This window comes from Lutra lutra, chromosome 18 (assembly GCF_902655055.1).
Source record: "Lutra lutra chromosome 18, mLutLut1.2, whole genome shotgun sequence".
Lineage (NCBI taxonomy): Eukaryota > Metazoa > Chordata > Mammalia > Carnivora > Mustelidae > Lutra > Lutra lutra.
The window spans coordinates 14,390,164-14,404,525 of record NC_062295.1 but is presented as its reverse complement, the minus strand read 5'-3'; the positions used below and the strand labels follow the sequence as shown (position 1 = coordinate 14,404,525).

The following is a 14,362-nucleotide window of genomic DNA, read 5'->3' as shown; positions in this document are numbered from 1 at the left end:
AATGAAAAGAAGCATTCAAAAGTGAGGGAGAAAGGGGACTATTTTTGGTGGGTTAGTCTGGGAATGCAGAGATAAGGAGGTGATGTTTGAAGGGACATTTCCAGGCTGAGGGAGTAACAGGTGCAAGCCCCTGCTACAGGAATGGTCTTGTGTTTTCAAGGAATAGAGAAAGGAGACAGATGGGGCTGGTGGATGAGGTCTGAGATGGAGGCTGGGGTCCGATTATTTGGATTCTGGTAGATCAGTGGTTCTCAGGAGGGGGATTTTGCCTTTGAGGATATTAGGCAATGTATATAGACATTTTAGGTGGTTGGTATGCTACTGGCATCAAGTTGGTAGAGACCAGGGATGCTGTTAAACATCCTACAGTACACAGGACCACACCCACAACATAGAATGATCTAGCCCCAAGTAGTGCTGAGGCTGATAAATAAATCTTGTGGTAGATGAGGCTAAGGACTTTTTCTTTCTTTCTTTTTTTTTTCTTATGTTTAATTAAGTAATCTCTATACCCACCGTGGAGCTTGAACTCTCAGCCTTGAGATCAAGAGTCTCATACTCTTCTGAGCCAGCCAGATGCCTCTAGATGAGGCTAAAGACGTTGGCTTTCATTCTAAGAGTGGTGGATGGAGGATATTACATAGGGAAGTGAGAGAATGTCCTGGTTCAGTTTTTCTTTTATAAACCTAGAGTGTTGGACCAAATTATTCTTGCTGTGACATGCCAGCCTTATCTGACTAAATTTGGATGGGAGAAGGGAGACTTCTTGGAGTTGGAGACTCTCCCAGAATAAGCAGTCCATTCTTCCTGGGGCAGCTGAGCCCACTTCTTGGGAGGGGTTTTGTATCGGGTGCTTGGGTCTTTGCTTGCAGTGAAGAAGAACAGCCCAAGGAGGAAGAGGAAGGATGGAATTTAGCTTGATCTTTGGCTTACGGCTAGTGCCCTGTCCTCTTTTGGTCTGTAGACGATCCGAAAGAGGCTCATCTGAGCTAGTGAATGGACTTGTCCTCATATCTCTTGGAGAAAAATTTAGTCTTTGGTTGCTATTAACATTCGTTCAGGCTGGAATTGGATAAGAAAAGAATCGTAGTTAAGATTTCTTAGCCTCAGTACTACTGATATTTTGGGCCAAATCATTTGTATTGAGGGGGCGAGGGTGTCCTGTACTTTGTAAGATTTTTAACAGCATCCCTGGCCCCCATCCAGTAGATGTCAGTAGCAACCTTCATCCCACTTGTGACAACAAAAAAATGTCTCCAGACATTGCCAAATGTTCTAGAGGTGTGGGGGAGGGCAAAATTGCCCCCAGGTTGATATAAGGTTAAGGGTCCAGTACTTAATGGGGTCCACAAAGATCACCATAAATTTCATGATTCTTTTGGGGAGGAAGAGCAGATTGGGGAGCTACTGACTAGATGGTCCTACTTTTTCTGTTCCCATAATCTAAGTTCCTTACCATCTGGCCACTGGTCAGCTTATAAATTTAGCATCAGATATTTCTATGGAAGAAGGACAAAGAAGATACTGTCTTCAGGAACCCTCAAGGAACATTTTTGCCCTCTGATTATTTAGAGCTGCAGTTTTTGATGTCTAAGTGAACGTTGTTGTTCAGATGTATCATATATTCTGGGACAAAGACCCTGAGTTTAGTGAGAACCCTCTCCTTTCTCCTGGCCTGGGTAAAGATACGATCTTGAGAACCTAAGCCTGAAGTTGGGGAGCCTCCCATCATAAGTCATTCAGGATAACTGCAATGGTTCAGTTTCTCCATAGTGATGACTTCACCGTTACTTCTGAACATCCAGATATTATATTCTTGCCAAAAAATATATTTCTTTCTTTTTTTTTTTTAATTTGAAATGGAGGTTGGGGGCATTGAGAGCACATACCTGTTCTGCCTAAGGGTGAAGCCAGTGTTGTCTTTCCCATTTAAAAAACAAAGCGATGTTCAAAAACCAAGACTATAAATGAGTGACAGTAATGTTATTTGTAAGGAGAGACTCACTGATTTATTGTAGAAATCCAAGTGATTAATCATCTTTGCCTGCTTTATTATTAATAGTAAGTTACTTGGGACTTTCTGTTAGGAAATAAAGAACTTCAGGACCAGAACAGCAAAGGGTAATGGGACTGTGGTGAAAGTTTCTCTCATTCTGTTCCATCTACAGGGGGTGTCCTTCCCTGAAATATTTGCTAGACAAAATTGTACTTACCTTTTTTCTTTCCTAGTTCTATTGGAATATAGTTGACATAATATTATGTAAGTGTAAGGCATACAATGTCTTGATTTCATACACGTATATATTTTGAAGTGATTACCATGATATGGTTAGTTAACACATCCTACTTATCTTTAAAGACTTAAAGGCCTCCTCCAGGAAGCCTTCCTTGACCATGCCCCTCCCCAGCATGGGTTGTGCTTCAGTATGTCTTGCACTAGTTCAGGTTTATATGGCTGATTAATACTGCAGACCCATAATTTGCTTTAATTGGGGTGAAATTCACATCACATCAATCTAACCATTTAAAGTGTACGGTTCAGTGACATTTAGTACATTCTCAATATAACCGTCCCCTGTCCAGAGTATTTTTATCACTCCAAAGGGGACCCTGTGCCTACTAAGCGATTGTTCCCCATATCTCCCCCCCCACGCCCCAGCCCCACTCCTACCAGATCCCAGCAACCACCCATCTGCTTTCTGTCTTCAGAGAATGACCTGTTCTGGATATCTCAGAAATGGAATCATACCATATAAGATTTTGTGTCTGGTTTCTTTCACCTACTCTAATGTTAACAAGGTTTAGCTACACAATACCATAGCATGTATCATATGTCATTTCTTTTCGTAACATTCCGTTGTATGGATATACTACATTATGTTCATCCGTTCACCCATCGGTGGATATTTGGCCCATTTCCACCTTCTCCACTGTTGCCAACAGTGCAACCGTGAATATTCATGTACAAATTTTTCTGTTCTCCTGGTAGAATAGAAATACCACAGAGAGGAATTGCTGGGTCATATGGTAACTCTCTGGTTGTAACCTTTTAAGGAACAGCCATCAGACCATGGAGCACAGCGGCTGTGCCATTTTCCAGCCCTATCAACTGGGCACAGGCTTCCGGTTTCTCCACACCTGCATCAGACACCTGTTATTTTCTCTTTGCTGTTGGTGGTGGCGTTCTTATAGCCAACCTAGGGAGTGTGAGGCCACTGAAATTTTGATTTTTTTTTTCCTAATATCTTCCCTGTTCCCCACCAAGAGACTTGAATGGTTGGTGGCATTGTGCTTTCACTACCAACAATGTGATATAAGAGGTGCGCTTGCCTCCTGTCTTTCCTCAGAATGGGATCTTGAGGTGTCCTCGGCTTCTCCGAGTCTGAATTCTCTCATCTGTAAAGTGGGAGCCCCTTGAGCTGTTGAGGGGAAGAAATGAGATTTAGCCTTAGCCTGCCAGAACCAGTGCCTGGTCTAGGGCGATTTCGCAGTAAAAGTTTGCCATAATTATGATGATTGTGGGGTCCCGGTGCCTAGGACTGAGTCACTGTAGAATAAATGTTTGTTTAAAAAAGCAGCGAACCTTTGGATATTGCTGAGTTAGCCCTCTTTTTTTATTTCTACCAACCCGTTCCCTGAGGAACAAACAATTGTCTTGCAGATTGATCATTCCCAAAGCGAGGCAGACGAAAAGGACTGGGTCAATGGGACAACTTCCCTTGGAAAAATACATCATGCAGACCTCAATAGGCTTGTGTTGGGGTTGGGGGGGGGGCGGAGAGAGCAGCCGCGTGTATCCCTCAAAGGGAAGGAGGAAGAAAAGAACCCCCCCCCCCCCCCACACACCCCCCCCGCCTTTTTTTTGAGATGAAAAAAACAATCTTCTCAGAAAGAGAAAAATTGGGGATGACACCAGACAGCTGTCTCGTTGAAGGTTGGTCAGTGGCCCAACTCTCTCCACTCTGGAAAGGGCTTGAGGGCCCCCTTAGGCAATGAGAGCTGGTAGCTGGCCTCACTCCTTTTCTACCATCTCCTGTAGGGTTGGGGATGGGCGCATTCCCACAGGTCAACCCTGGGCAGCTTTCTCTAGCTCCCATGGACCTTTCCAGAACCTACATTTTAGTGCACCCCAAGTGAATGGCCTTCCCTGTGTTCCTGGATTTCTCCCTCTTCCCACCTCCATGCTCATGTGTCCCCCTCCCCTCCACACTTCCTTCAGGCCTTCCTCAACCTCACCTCAGGGAGGGCCTTGCCTGACCACGGCGGCAGACATGGCGGCCCCTGAGCGCACCTTATCAGTCACCATTTCTGTTACCCTAAGTTTTTGTGCTTGCTTTTTTAATATTTATTTTTTTAAACATGTTTTAAATGTTTAGTATGTTTTAAAATGAAATATTTCTAACATAAAGTGATAACCCCAGGGGCCCATCTCCCAGATTTGACAAGTGCTTAATAATATTCTGCCCTATTTGCTTATGTCAAATCCCCCCCTTTTTATCAACTTTATTAAGGTATAATTTGCTTACAATAATTTGTGCATTTTAAATAGTTGATCTTTGGCAAATGTACCCAGTCACTGCCTCCATTATCAAGATACAGATATTTCCCTCACCCCAGAAAGGACCCTCATCTCCCTTCCCCTGCTGGATTTTTCTCCCTAGTACTGGGTCGTATCTGAAATCACCTTGTTTGTGTCTCTTTCAGTCTGTTTACTCTCTGTCTCCCCCGCCAGAGTGTATGTTCCACGAAGGCAGGGCTATTTGCTTCCCCAGTCCTTGCACGTCATGGTCCACAGTCACTCTGTCAAGGTCATGATCCTGTATTTTTTATTCTTGTGTGCACGTTGTGACGCCCAGTGAGGTATGTCAGTGGGTAAATTCCTGGAAATGGAAATACTGAGTGAACGAATATCGACTTTTTTGCTATATAAAAGAGATATCTATCCCCCCTTTCTCTCTTCTGTCCCTTGTCTCTCAATCAATGCTGTGGCCATTTGGGCTGGATCATCCTTTGTTTCGGGGGTCGGTGGGGGGCTGTCTTGTGTTGGAGGATGTTGAACCACATCCCTAGCCTCTACCCACTAGATCCCAGTAGCATCCCCCATCTCAGTTCTGCATCTGAAATGTCTTTAGACATTGAGGGTGGTGGAGGCAAAAATTTCCCAGTTTGAGAACCACTGGTCCATGTCTGTAGGGGGAAACCCCTAGCAGCTGTGTATGGGGCTTGGAATTTCCTCGATCGCTCAGGACACTGAGTTCACCATTTTTGTCTTGAAAAACCTGTGAGCTCCTATGTAAAGCAGTGAAGGATAAATGGGGACCTAATGAAATGAAGGAGGCAATTCCCATCTTAAGGGAATGCTGTGCTCCGACCAGATGTTGCCAGGTAGGAATGTGGGCCCAGCCTTGCTGGACCTTCTCGTTTTTCAAGCAAGGCAGGAAATCTAGATTTTTTTTTTTTTTTTTGAACTTGTGAGATATCTTGATTCTTGAATTTTTAAATAATTATCAGGTAATTACATTTAAGCTTGATGTGGGCCAAATAAAACACATCTACGGGCTGATAGTTTGCAACCTCTGAGTTAATGTGTGAGATTGTTTCTTGTTTGGGGACTAGCTCACTCAGTACAGAAATCTTTTGGTTTGACTGGGGATCTAGTCAACCCATGTTTGTTGAGTATCCATTGTGTGCCAAGTTCTAGAGCTGCCACTTGCATAAATTGCTGGAATGACTGATAACGAAAGGGATGGATAGAGATTATGGGTGGGTGGGTGGGTGGATGGATGGATGGATGGATGGATAGAGGAAGAAAGGATGAATGGATGGGTAGATGGATGGGTGGTGGATGGGTGGATGGATGGATGGGTGGACAAAGACTGAATAGCTGGTGAATGGTTGGGTAAATACATAGATCAATCAGATATTTTATATATATATATATACACACACACACACACATATATATTTATATATATAATATTACAGAAAAATTTTATGTCTGGGTATTACTTCACAATGGTATGGGGAGTTGAATGAGGGTATAAGTAAATCAAGATTGGCTGTGAGATTATAATTATTGAATCTGAGTGAGTTTCCTTGTACTCCTGTGCTTTCTTTTGAATATGATTGGAAGTGTCCCATGCTAAAAATACTTGTTTTAATGTCCTTACCATTTGGAGATACACCCTGAAGGATATACAGGTAAAATGACATCATGTCTGGGACGTGGTTTAAAATATTCAACTAAAATTTTTTGCAAGTCAGTGTGTAGATATGCTGTGGTCTGAAGGTTTGTGTCTCCTCAAAGTTCGTATGTTAGAATCCTAACGTCCAATGTGATGGTGTTGCAAGATAGGGCTTTTGGGAGGTGATTAGGTCACGAAGGTGGGGCCCCCCTGAGTGGGGTTATTAGTGCCTTACGTACAAGGCCCCACAATGGTCCCTAGTCCCTTCCACCAAATGAGGACACAATGAGAAGTTTGTTACCCAGAAGTTAGCCCTCACCCAACCATGCTGGCACCCTAATCTTGGACTCCTAGCCTCCAGAACTATGTTTATAAGCCCCCCAGTCTATGGTATTTTGTTATTCCAACCAAGACAAGTACAGACTAAGACACAATGAAGCAGCCTTTAGCAAAATAAGGATTCTGATCATTGTTACCACTGGGTGGTGAGTATATGGAGATTTGTTACAGTGCCCTGTGTAATTTGTATGTGGTTGCAAGTTTTTTTTTTTTAAAGATTTTATTTATTTATTTGACAGAGAGAAATCACAAGTAGGCAGAGAGGCAGGCAGAGAGAGAGGAGGAAGCAGGCTCCCTGCTGAGCAGAAAGCCCGATGTGGGCTTGAACCCAGGACCTGGGATCATGACCTGAGCCGAAGGCAGCGGCTTAACCCACTGAGCCACCCAGGCGCCCCTGGTTGCAAGTTTTTACAATAATTTTTTTTAATGGGTCAGAGGGACACCTGGGTGGCTCAGCCATTAAGCATCTGCCTTCAACTCTGGTCATGGTCTCGCTGTGCTAGATCAAGTCCCATGTCAGGCTCCCTGCTTGGCGGGAGCCTGCTTCTCCCTCTCCGGCTCCCCTCTGCTTGTGTTCCCTCTCTCACTATCTCTCTCTGTCATAAATAAATAAAATCTTTTAATAAATAAATAATAAAAATGGGACAAAGAAGTGGGGGCCTCATGTTTTCGTGGTACTTTTAGAAGTGTGGAAGGAATCATGCCCTGGTTGAATTTCCCACCAGTGTGGTAGTGTTGTTATCCAGGGAATGGGTATTTTTTTTTTTTAAGATTTTTACTTATTTATTTGACAGAGAGAGACACAGCGAGAAAGGGAACACAAGGAGGGGCAGAGGGAGACAGAGAAGCAGGCCTTCTGCTGAGCAGGGAGCCCGATGTGGGGCTCGATCCCAGGACCCTGGGATCATAACCTGAGCCACGGAATGAGTATTTTTTAACAAGTGGTGTCACAGGCTGAGTGTTGGTGCAGTGAGACGGGAAGCATGGGGTCTGTTGTGGACTGCAGGTTGAGAACAGATTTCTCAGCCACATAGTTGCCCTGCAGGGTGTTCTGACCCCCAGTTCTCCCCCTCCCAGTTTATCCTGCCTGGAGGCAGAAGAGGATAATGGTCAGATTATCTGGAATCAGCCTCCCTGGGTCCAAATGCAAGAGCTACCACATTTTCTGGCTGTGTGGCCTTGGACATATCATTTCACTGCTCTGATCTTCAGTTTTATCATTAAATAAGAGTAATTCTAACATCTTACAGACTTATTATGAAGATTGAACTAGTTATTACATATAAAGTGCTGAGCACAGAACTTGACGTGTCACATTTATGTGTTATCATTATGCAAGTTTTGTTGTTAGTATGTTGTTGCTGCTGTTAAGCATTCCAAGAACAGGAAGAACTTTTTCTTTAAAGATTTTTTAATTTACCCATTTGAGAGAGAGAGAGAGAGCATGAGCAGGGGGCGGGCAGAGGGAGAGGGAGAGAGTCTGGAGTGGACTCTGCACTGACCACAGAGCCCAACGTGGGGCTCGATCTCACAAAAGGGAGATCATGACCTGAGCGAAAACCAAGAGTTGCACACTTAACTGATTGAGCCACCTGCATGCCCCAAGAACTTTCTGAGATAGATGGGATAACTGGGGTCAGAGGCTAAAAGAAGTCAAAGAAAGAGGTACCCATTGTCAACTGATCTACCTACAGAAACCCATGTGTGACCTGCTGGAGTCACTTTCCTGCCCATTAGGTACAAGAAGGAATACAAGAAAAAAGCAACTTCCCGACCATGTCCTTTCTCTGCAGAATGAAGTAGAGCTGGGGGAACTGCTTCTGTCACTGAATTACCTCCCGAGTGCCGGGAGACTGAATGTTGATGTCATTCGAGCCAAGCAACTTCTTCAGACAGATGTGAGCCAAGGTTCAGGTACAGTGCGACCCCCTTCTTCCCCCATTTCCTTAACGAGGCATCTGTGTTTGTTTGACCCAGGGCCAAATTTTTTTTTTCTGCATTCCGGATACTATTACTAAAACGCCGCAAGGATAAACAGATAGCATTTAGAACTAGGATGTTGGATCAAGAGGGAAAATAAATGATCAGATATCTCTTAGGGTGAGGCAGGTAAATGATGGTATCTCAGCAACCCCATTCGAATGGGGGATTTGACTGAGACCATGTGTGGTCAGTACTGACCTCCAGATCCTCTGAGCACACGAAGCCCCCAAGGAAGGGATCCGCCCTTCCAGCTGCTGTGCCTGCAATGGAGATGTCAGGCTCCGGGTGGCGCCAGTGTGCACCGACCACCCATTCCCATTTGCCAGAGCAGTGGACAGGCCCTGAGGTGTTTTTTTTCCCCCCCACCAGCCCATTTCAAGTGTACCTTGGATCTTTATAAATCCCAGCTCTGAAAAGACTGTTGTATTTAAAATGTCTACTTTATAGTAAACCAATTCAAAGATGACTTTTCATGAAATGGAACAGATTACATTCCATCTGTATGGAGCTTCTCCCATGACAGCAAAGGATATTATCCTGAAAGTAGCCAGGGTCTCTGGGACCTCTTCAGCTCCTTGGAGAAACCACTGTCTCCTCTAAGGACAGTAGCCAAAATAAATTACTTTTGCTGTAAAGTGACAGCTGCCTCTAGAAGACAACTTGCATTCTCAGAAACCACATTATAAAAATAGAGATTTGGGAGGGGTCAGTGGAGGGAATGATGTTAAGGCTAGAGAGTTTCAGACTCACCATGATGGGGGAAGCAATAGAATCAAATGATAAAAGGTTCTGGAGTCAAACTGCCTGGAACCAAGTCCTCGTTCTACTACTCATAAATGATGTGGCCTTGGGGAAGATACTTAATCTCCCTAAACCTCAATTTCTCCATCTGAAAAATTGAGATAACAACAGTATCCATCTCATGGGGTTGTTTAGACAAATATTAAATTAGATAGTGTGCATGAATCTCTTTGTAACTGTAAGCGATCTAAGAATGATAGTCACTAATCTGTCATCTCTATACTCCCGTGTATGGAGTTATGGGCTCACTGACATGATAATGGATTTCTAGGGACAAAAAAACCAGGGCAGGCTCTGGGTCTGGATTTTCTTCCACTAGTCTGATCTTAAGCAGACCATTTCCTGTCTTGAGTCTTCAGTGTCTTCATCTGTAAACACAGTGCCTGACACATGGGAGGAGCTCAATAAGTCTTGGATGGTTGGAGGAAGAGAGATAGGGATGAGCAGATAAGCAGTTGGATGGGAAAAAGGAGGGATGGGTAATGGATGGATGGATGGATAGGAAAATGGATGAATGGAAGAAGGGGTGGATATCTGGACTGATGGATGGAAAGATTGGTGGAATGAGGGAAAAAAAGAGAGAAGAAAGAATAGGTAGGTGGTTGGGTTATCAGACAGATGGGAAGTTGGATGGATGGACTGAGTTTCATGAGCTCCAGCATTCTTTAATTCTGTCTCCAATTCTCAGACCCTTTTGTGAAAATCCAGCTGGTACATGGACTCAAACTTGTGAAAACAAAGAAGACATCCTTCTTAAGAGGCACAATTGATCCTTTCTACAATGAATCCTTCAGCTTCAAAGTTCCCCAAGAAGAACTTGAAAATGCCAGCTTAGTGTTTACAGGTAGGTAGTGGGACCCTGATGGACTCCAGGTGAGACATAGTCTACTTACTATCCTAGAGATAAAAGGTGTCTGGAGAGGGTCATGTCTGGTGTTCAGCTACCTGGGTGTGAATCCACTTGCCATTTGTGGAGTTGGGCAAGATTCATAGAACCATAAAGCATAATTATTACAAATGTAAATTTTAGAGCCAGATTTCCTGGCACTTCTACATAATTGCTGACACCTGGGGCATGTTGCTTGGCCCCTCTAAGTCTCGGTTTCTTCATCTCTAGAATGTGGGCAATCACAGTACCTGCTTCATAGGTTTGTAAGATTCAGTGAGACTATACAATGAAGTAAAATCAAGTCTAAAATAATAAGTGCTCACTCTGTTCGTTTAGACGCTATGGTGATTCAAGTAGCTTATAGCCTTATAGGGAAACGTGAGAAACACGTGACCTAACTTGGAGAGGAGGACTTTTAAGGCTTCACGTGCTGCTTTGGTTGAATTTAATTTATTGTTTTCAGGGTGTATTAGTTATCTACTGCTGCGGAACAAATATAATGACTTAAAGCACATTTATTAAGCTCATGGTTCCTGTAGGTCAAGAACCCCTACTCAGCTTCTCTGTGTGCTTCTGGCTGAGGTTCTCTGCCAAGGCTGCAGTCAGGGTATTGGCTGGGCTGTGGTCTTATCTTAAGGCTCAGCTGGGGGAGGACCTGTCCTCAAGCTTACTTGTGTAGTTAGTGGTTGGTAGGATTCAGTTCCTCACAGCGAGGATGCATTGGATTGGAGGCATCCGTTCCCTCCTGGATGTTGGCTGGTGACCTTCCTCTTTTTCTCACGACGTGGGCTTCTCCATGAGGCAGCTCACAACATGGTGGATGGTTTCCATCAGAGTGGGCAGCTGAGCAAGACGGAAGCCGGAGTCTTGTAATGACCTAATCTTAGAAATGACATCCTTTTACTTTTACTCCTCTGTTCCTTAGAAGCAACGCACTGGGTCCAGCTCACATTCCAGGGGAGGGGATTAGAAAAGGATGTGAATACTGGGAGTTAGGGGTCATTGGGAGCCATTTTAGAACCTGGCTCTCACTGCGTCAAGTAAATAGAAGTAATGGTTGTTATTTCCTGTGTCCTCTCCCTGGCAGGGCTTCACTCACCTTATTGCTAATACGTATCGTAATTCACCCAGTCAGGTCTGCATCATCCTCATTGGCTTATAAGACTGGGGACTGAGGCTTAAAACCTAAGCAGTCCGTCCACCCAGTCTCCGACTGGTAGAGTCAAGATTTAAGCTCTGGTCTTCCTCGATACAAAGATGAGGGGGTCTGCATTTCCCCAAACATCTGGGGAGTGCTGGCATGGGGGACCTGAGCTCACACTGAGGAGTGGTGCTCCAGAGTAATCGGGAGCCTAATCTGTTCGGATCTACTCTAACACCTTAGCTGCTGGTCTCCCGAGAAAGAAGGCCATGGCTGAAAAAAATCCTTGCATGCAAGGCTTCCTCTGCACAGCCTTACTGCTTCTCGTTACCAAGATTGCAAATGCTCCATGCTCCAAGACTCCTCTGAGGCATGTTGGTTCTGGGTTTTCTTAGGGCCTGTCACCCAGAGAGTCTGCATCTAGTCAGGGCCCGCCTGCCCTAAGCAGGTACGACAGTCCTATCTGTTGCAGCCTGGGATGGCTGCTGTCCACAGGTCCCACTGTCCCCAAGGTTTCAGGTAAAGCCAGAGACCATGATTCCACTGAATCTTTAAATGGTATAGATTAGGCAGTGGGAACTCTGCTGAAACGAGATAAGATCCAAGCATGGAGTATTAGTTCCCAAGTCCCTGTTGAGAGGGAAGGACTTAAGGTTGCACATTTAGATCAGGAAGGGACCCAGGGGACATCCAGTGCCCAGAAGGAAAGCCCTGACACTTTTATATTTTACTTAAGATTTTAGGACACAAGTAGCATGTGCTGGTCACAGTGAGTGTTACAACCAAAAGAGGAGTATAGACAGAGAGTCAGAAAAGCAGAGGGGTTAAATGCACGGGCTGTGGAGCCAGGGCCTGGGTCTGGGCTTTGTGGCTTTGAGCAAGATCTGTGTGCTTAGATTTTCTCAGCTGTACAATGGATATAACCACTCGAGGACGTCTTGAAGGATTGTTGTGTGGCTCAGATGAGAACAAGATATAATCAGTGCTGAGCACCATCCCTCATGCAAGACAAGCACTCAGTAACCTCGAACTATTCTTTTTTTTTTTTTTTTTTTTTTTTTAGGATTTTATTTGTTTATTTGACACACAGAGAGAGAAATCACAAGTAAGCAGAGAGGCAGGCAGAGAGAGAGGGGGCAGCAGGCTCTCCGCTGAGCAGAGAGCTCCATGCGGGACTTGATCCCAGGACCCTGAGATCATGACCTGAGCTAAAGGCAGAGGCTTTAACCACTGAGCCACCCTTAAGAACCACAAACTGTTCTTTTCTTTTTTTTTTTTTTTTAAGATTTTATTTATTTATTTGAGAGAGAGACAGTGAGAGAGAGCATGAGCGAGAAGGTCAGAGGGAGAAGCAGACTCCCCATGGAGCTGGGAGCCTGATGCGGGACTCGATCCCGAGGCTCCGGGATCATGAACTGAGCTGAAGGCAGTCGTCCAACCAACTGAGCCACCCAGGCGTCCCAAAACCACAAACTGTTCTTAAGAGGGCAGTGTTACTCTCTTTCTCACCCCCTTCCAGTCCCTTCTCCCCGAGGTCACTGCCTGTAACATCCTGATATGCCTCATTTCACGCTTTTTTCATCATTCACACAAACATCGTCCGCATATAGAGGATTCAGCTCTTTTGGGAAGTTACTCATTCATTCCGGAAGTGGGGATGAAGCCCTTTCTCCAGGCCAGACACAGTTTCCTGGTGCTGGGAATATGGCTGGGAACAAAACGGACAGCCCCTGCTCTCGGGGGGCTTGGCAGATCATTCTGTGGACACCACCCTGAAAAAGTGGCTTTTGTTTCATTAACAGGTGACTGTGTCCAGTCCCTCTAGGTCAGTGCAAATGTGGATGGACCTAGCTCTTTATTTATTTATTTATTTAAAGATTTTATTTATTTATTTGACAGACAGAGATCACAAGTAGACAGAGAAGCAGGCAGAGAGAGAGGAGGAAGCAGGCTCCCTGCTGAGCAGACAGCCTGATGCGGGGCTCGATCCCAAGACCCTGAGATCATGACCCGAGCCACAGGTAGAGGCTTTAACCCAATGAGCCACCCGGGTGCCCCATTTATTTTTAATGATTGCATTACTCACGGTGGGGGGCAGGGGAGGATGTGGGGAGGTCAGGGGCGTGTGACGGAACCTGAGATGAGGTGACAAGACTATGGGGCACCCTTTCCAGAAAAACACCCTGAAGGACAGAAAATTGTGCCTTCCATTGAGAGGGGTTTTTTTTGAACCCCTAGAATCCGCTATGTGAATCCCATCAGGCAAAAGCCTTGAACTGGAGCAGCACCCCCGTGCCCCACTGCACGGCGGGTGACTGGCATCAGCCGCACCCACCCATCAGACAAGGCCGTGCTCTCCATTTGTGGAACGCCTGCTTCTCCTGTTTAAATGTTGGGGTTCCACGCCCCGAGCTCAGGGGTGCCTCTCGTCAGGTTAAAGCCCATTGAAAATATTCTTTCTAGAGAAGGAAGGACCGCAGGTCTTCCTGCCTTCTTCAGGAAGGCGTGCCCAGCTCGGGCTACACTTGACAATCGGTGGAGCTTTCAGGTGCTTCTAGGAGTGCCTCGGTGCCTCGCTGTGTTCATAAGCATCTGCCTTCGGCTCTGGTCATGATCTCAGAGTCCTGGGATCAACCCCAGTGCTCAGTGGGGAGCCTGCCCCTCCCCCTCCTCTGCTGCTTCCCCCTGCTCCAGCGCCCTCTCTGTCTCTCCCTAAGAGGTAAATAAAATCTTGGAGAAAAATAACATAAAGGGCTGCCAGTGACCAGGCTCCACCCCGGGGACTGTGACTGGACGGACGGAGCTGGGGACGTGGGACTGTGACCGGACGGACGGAGCTGGGCATGTTGGCTGTCTCCCTATCTGTGTTTATGTATTTTTAAAGCACCTCAGCTATTTCTATGCTGAGTCAGGGTTTGGAGCCATAACTGTGAACGGATATTGCGGCTGGGATGGCATTTTACCTAGAGGGCACTGACCATAGTGATAAAAGAAATCCAGTGGAGCTGGGATCTGTCTGGGCAA

General features: G+C 45.4%; 1 protein-coding gene across 2 annotated transcripts in view; it reads left to right on the top strand.

Annotated features, from left to right (window-relative positions):
- The window catches only part of SYT17 (synaptotagmin 17), an 88,278-nt gene that overhangs the window by 46,701 nt on the left and 27,215 nt on the right, over nt 1–14,362 (top strand). For both annotated transcript variants that reach the window (XM_047714449.1, XM_047714448.1), the window contains exons 6-7: nt 8,318–8,438; nt 9,997–10,152. In XM_047714449.1, the coding sequence (XP_047570405.1) occupies nt 8,318–8,438; nt 9,997–10,152 (277 nt within the window). The remainder of the gene's footprint in view (nt 1–8,317; nt 8,439–9,996; nt 10,153–14,362) is intronic.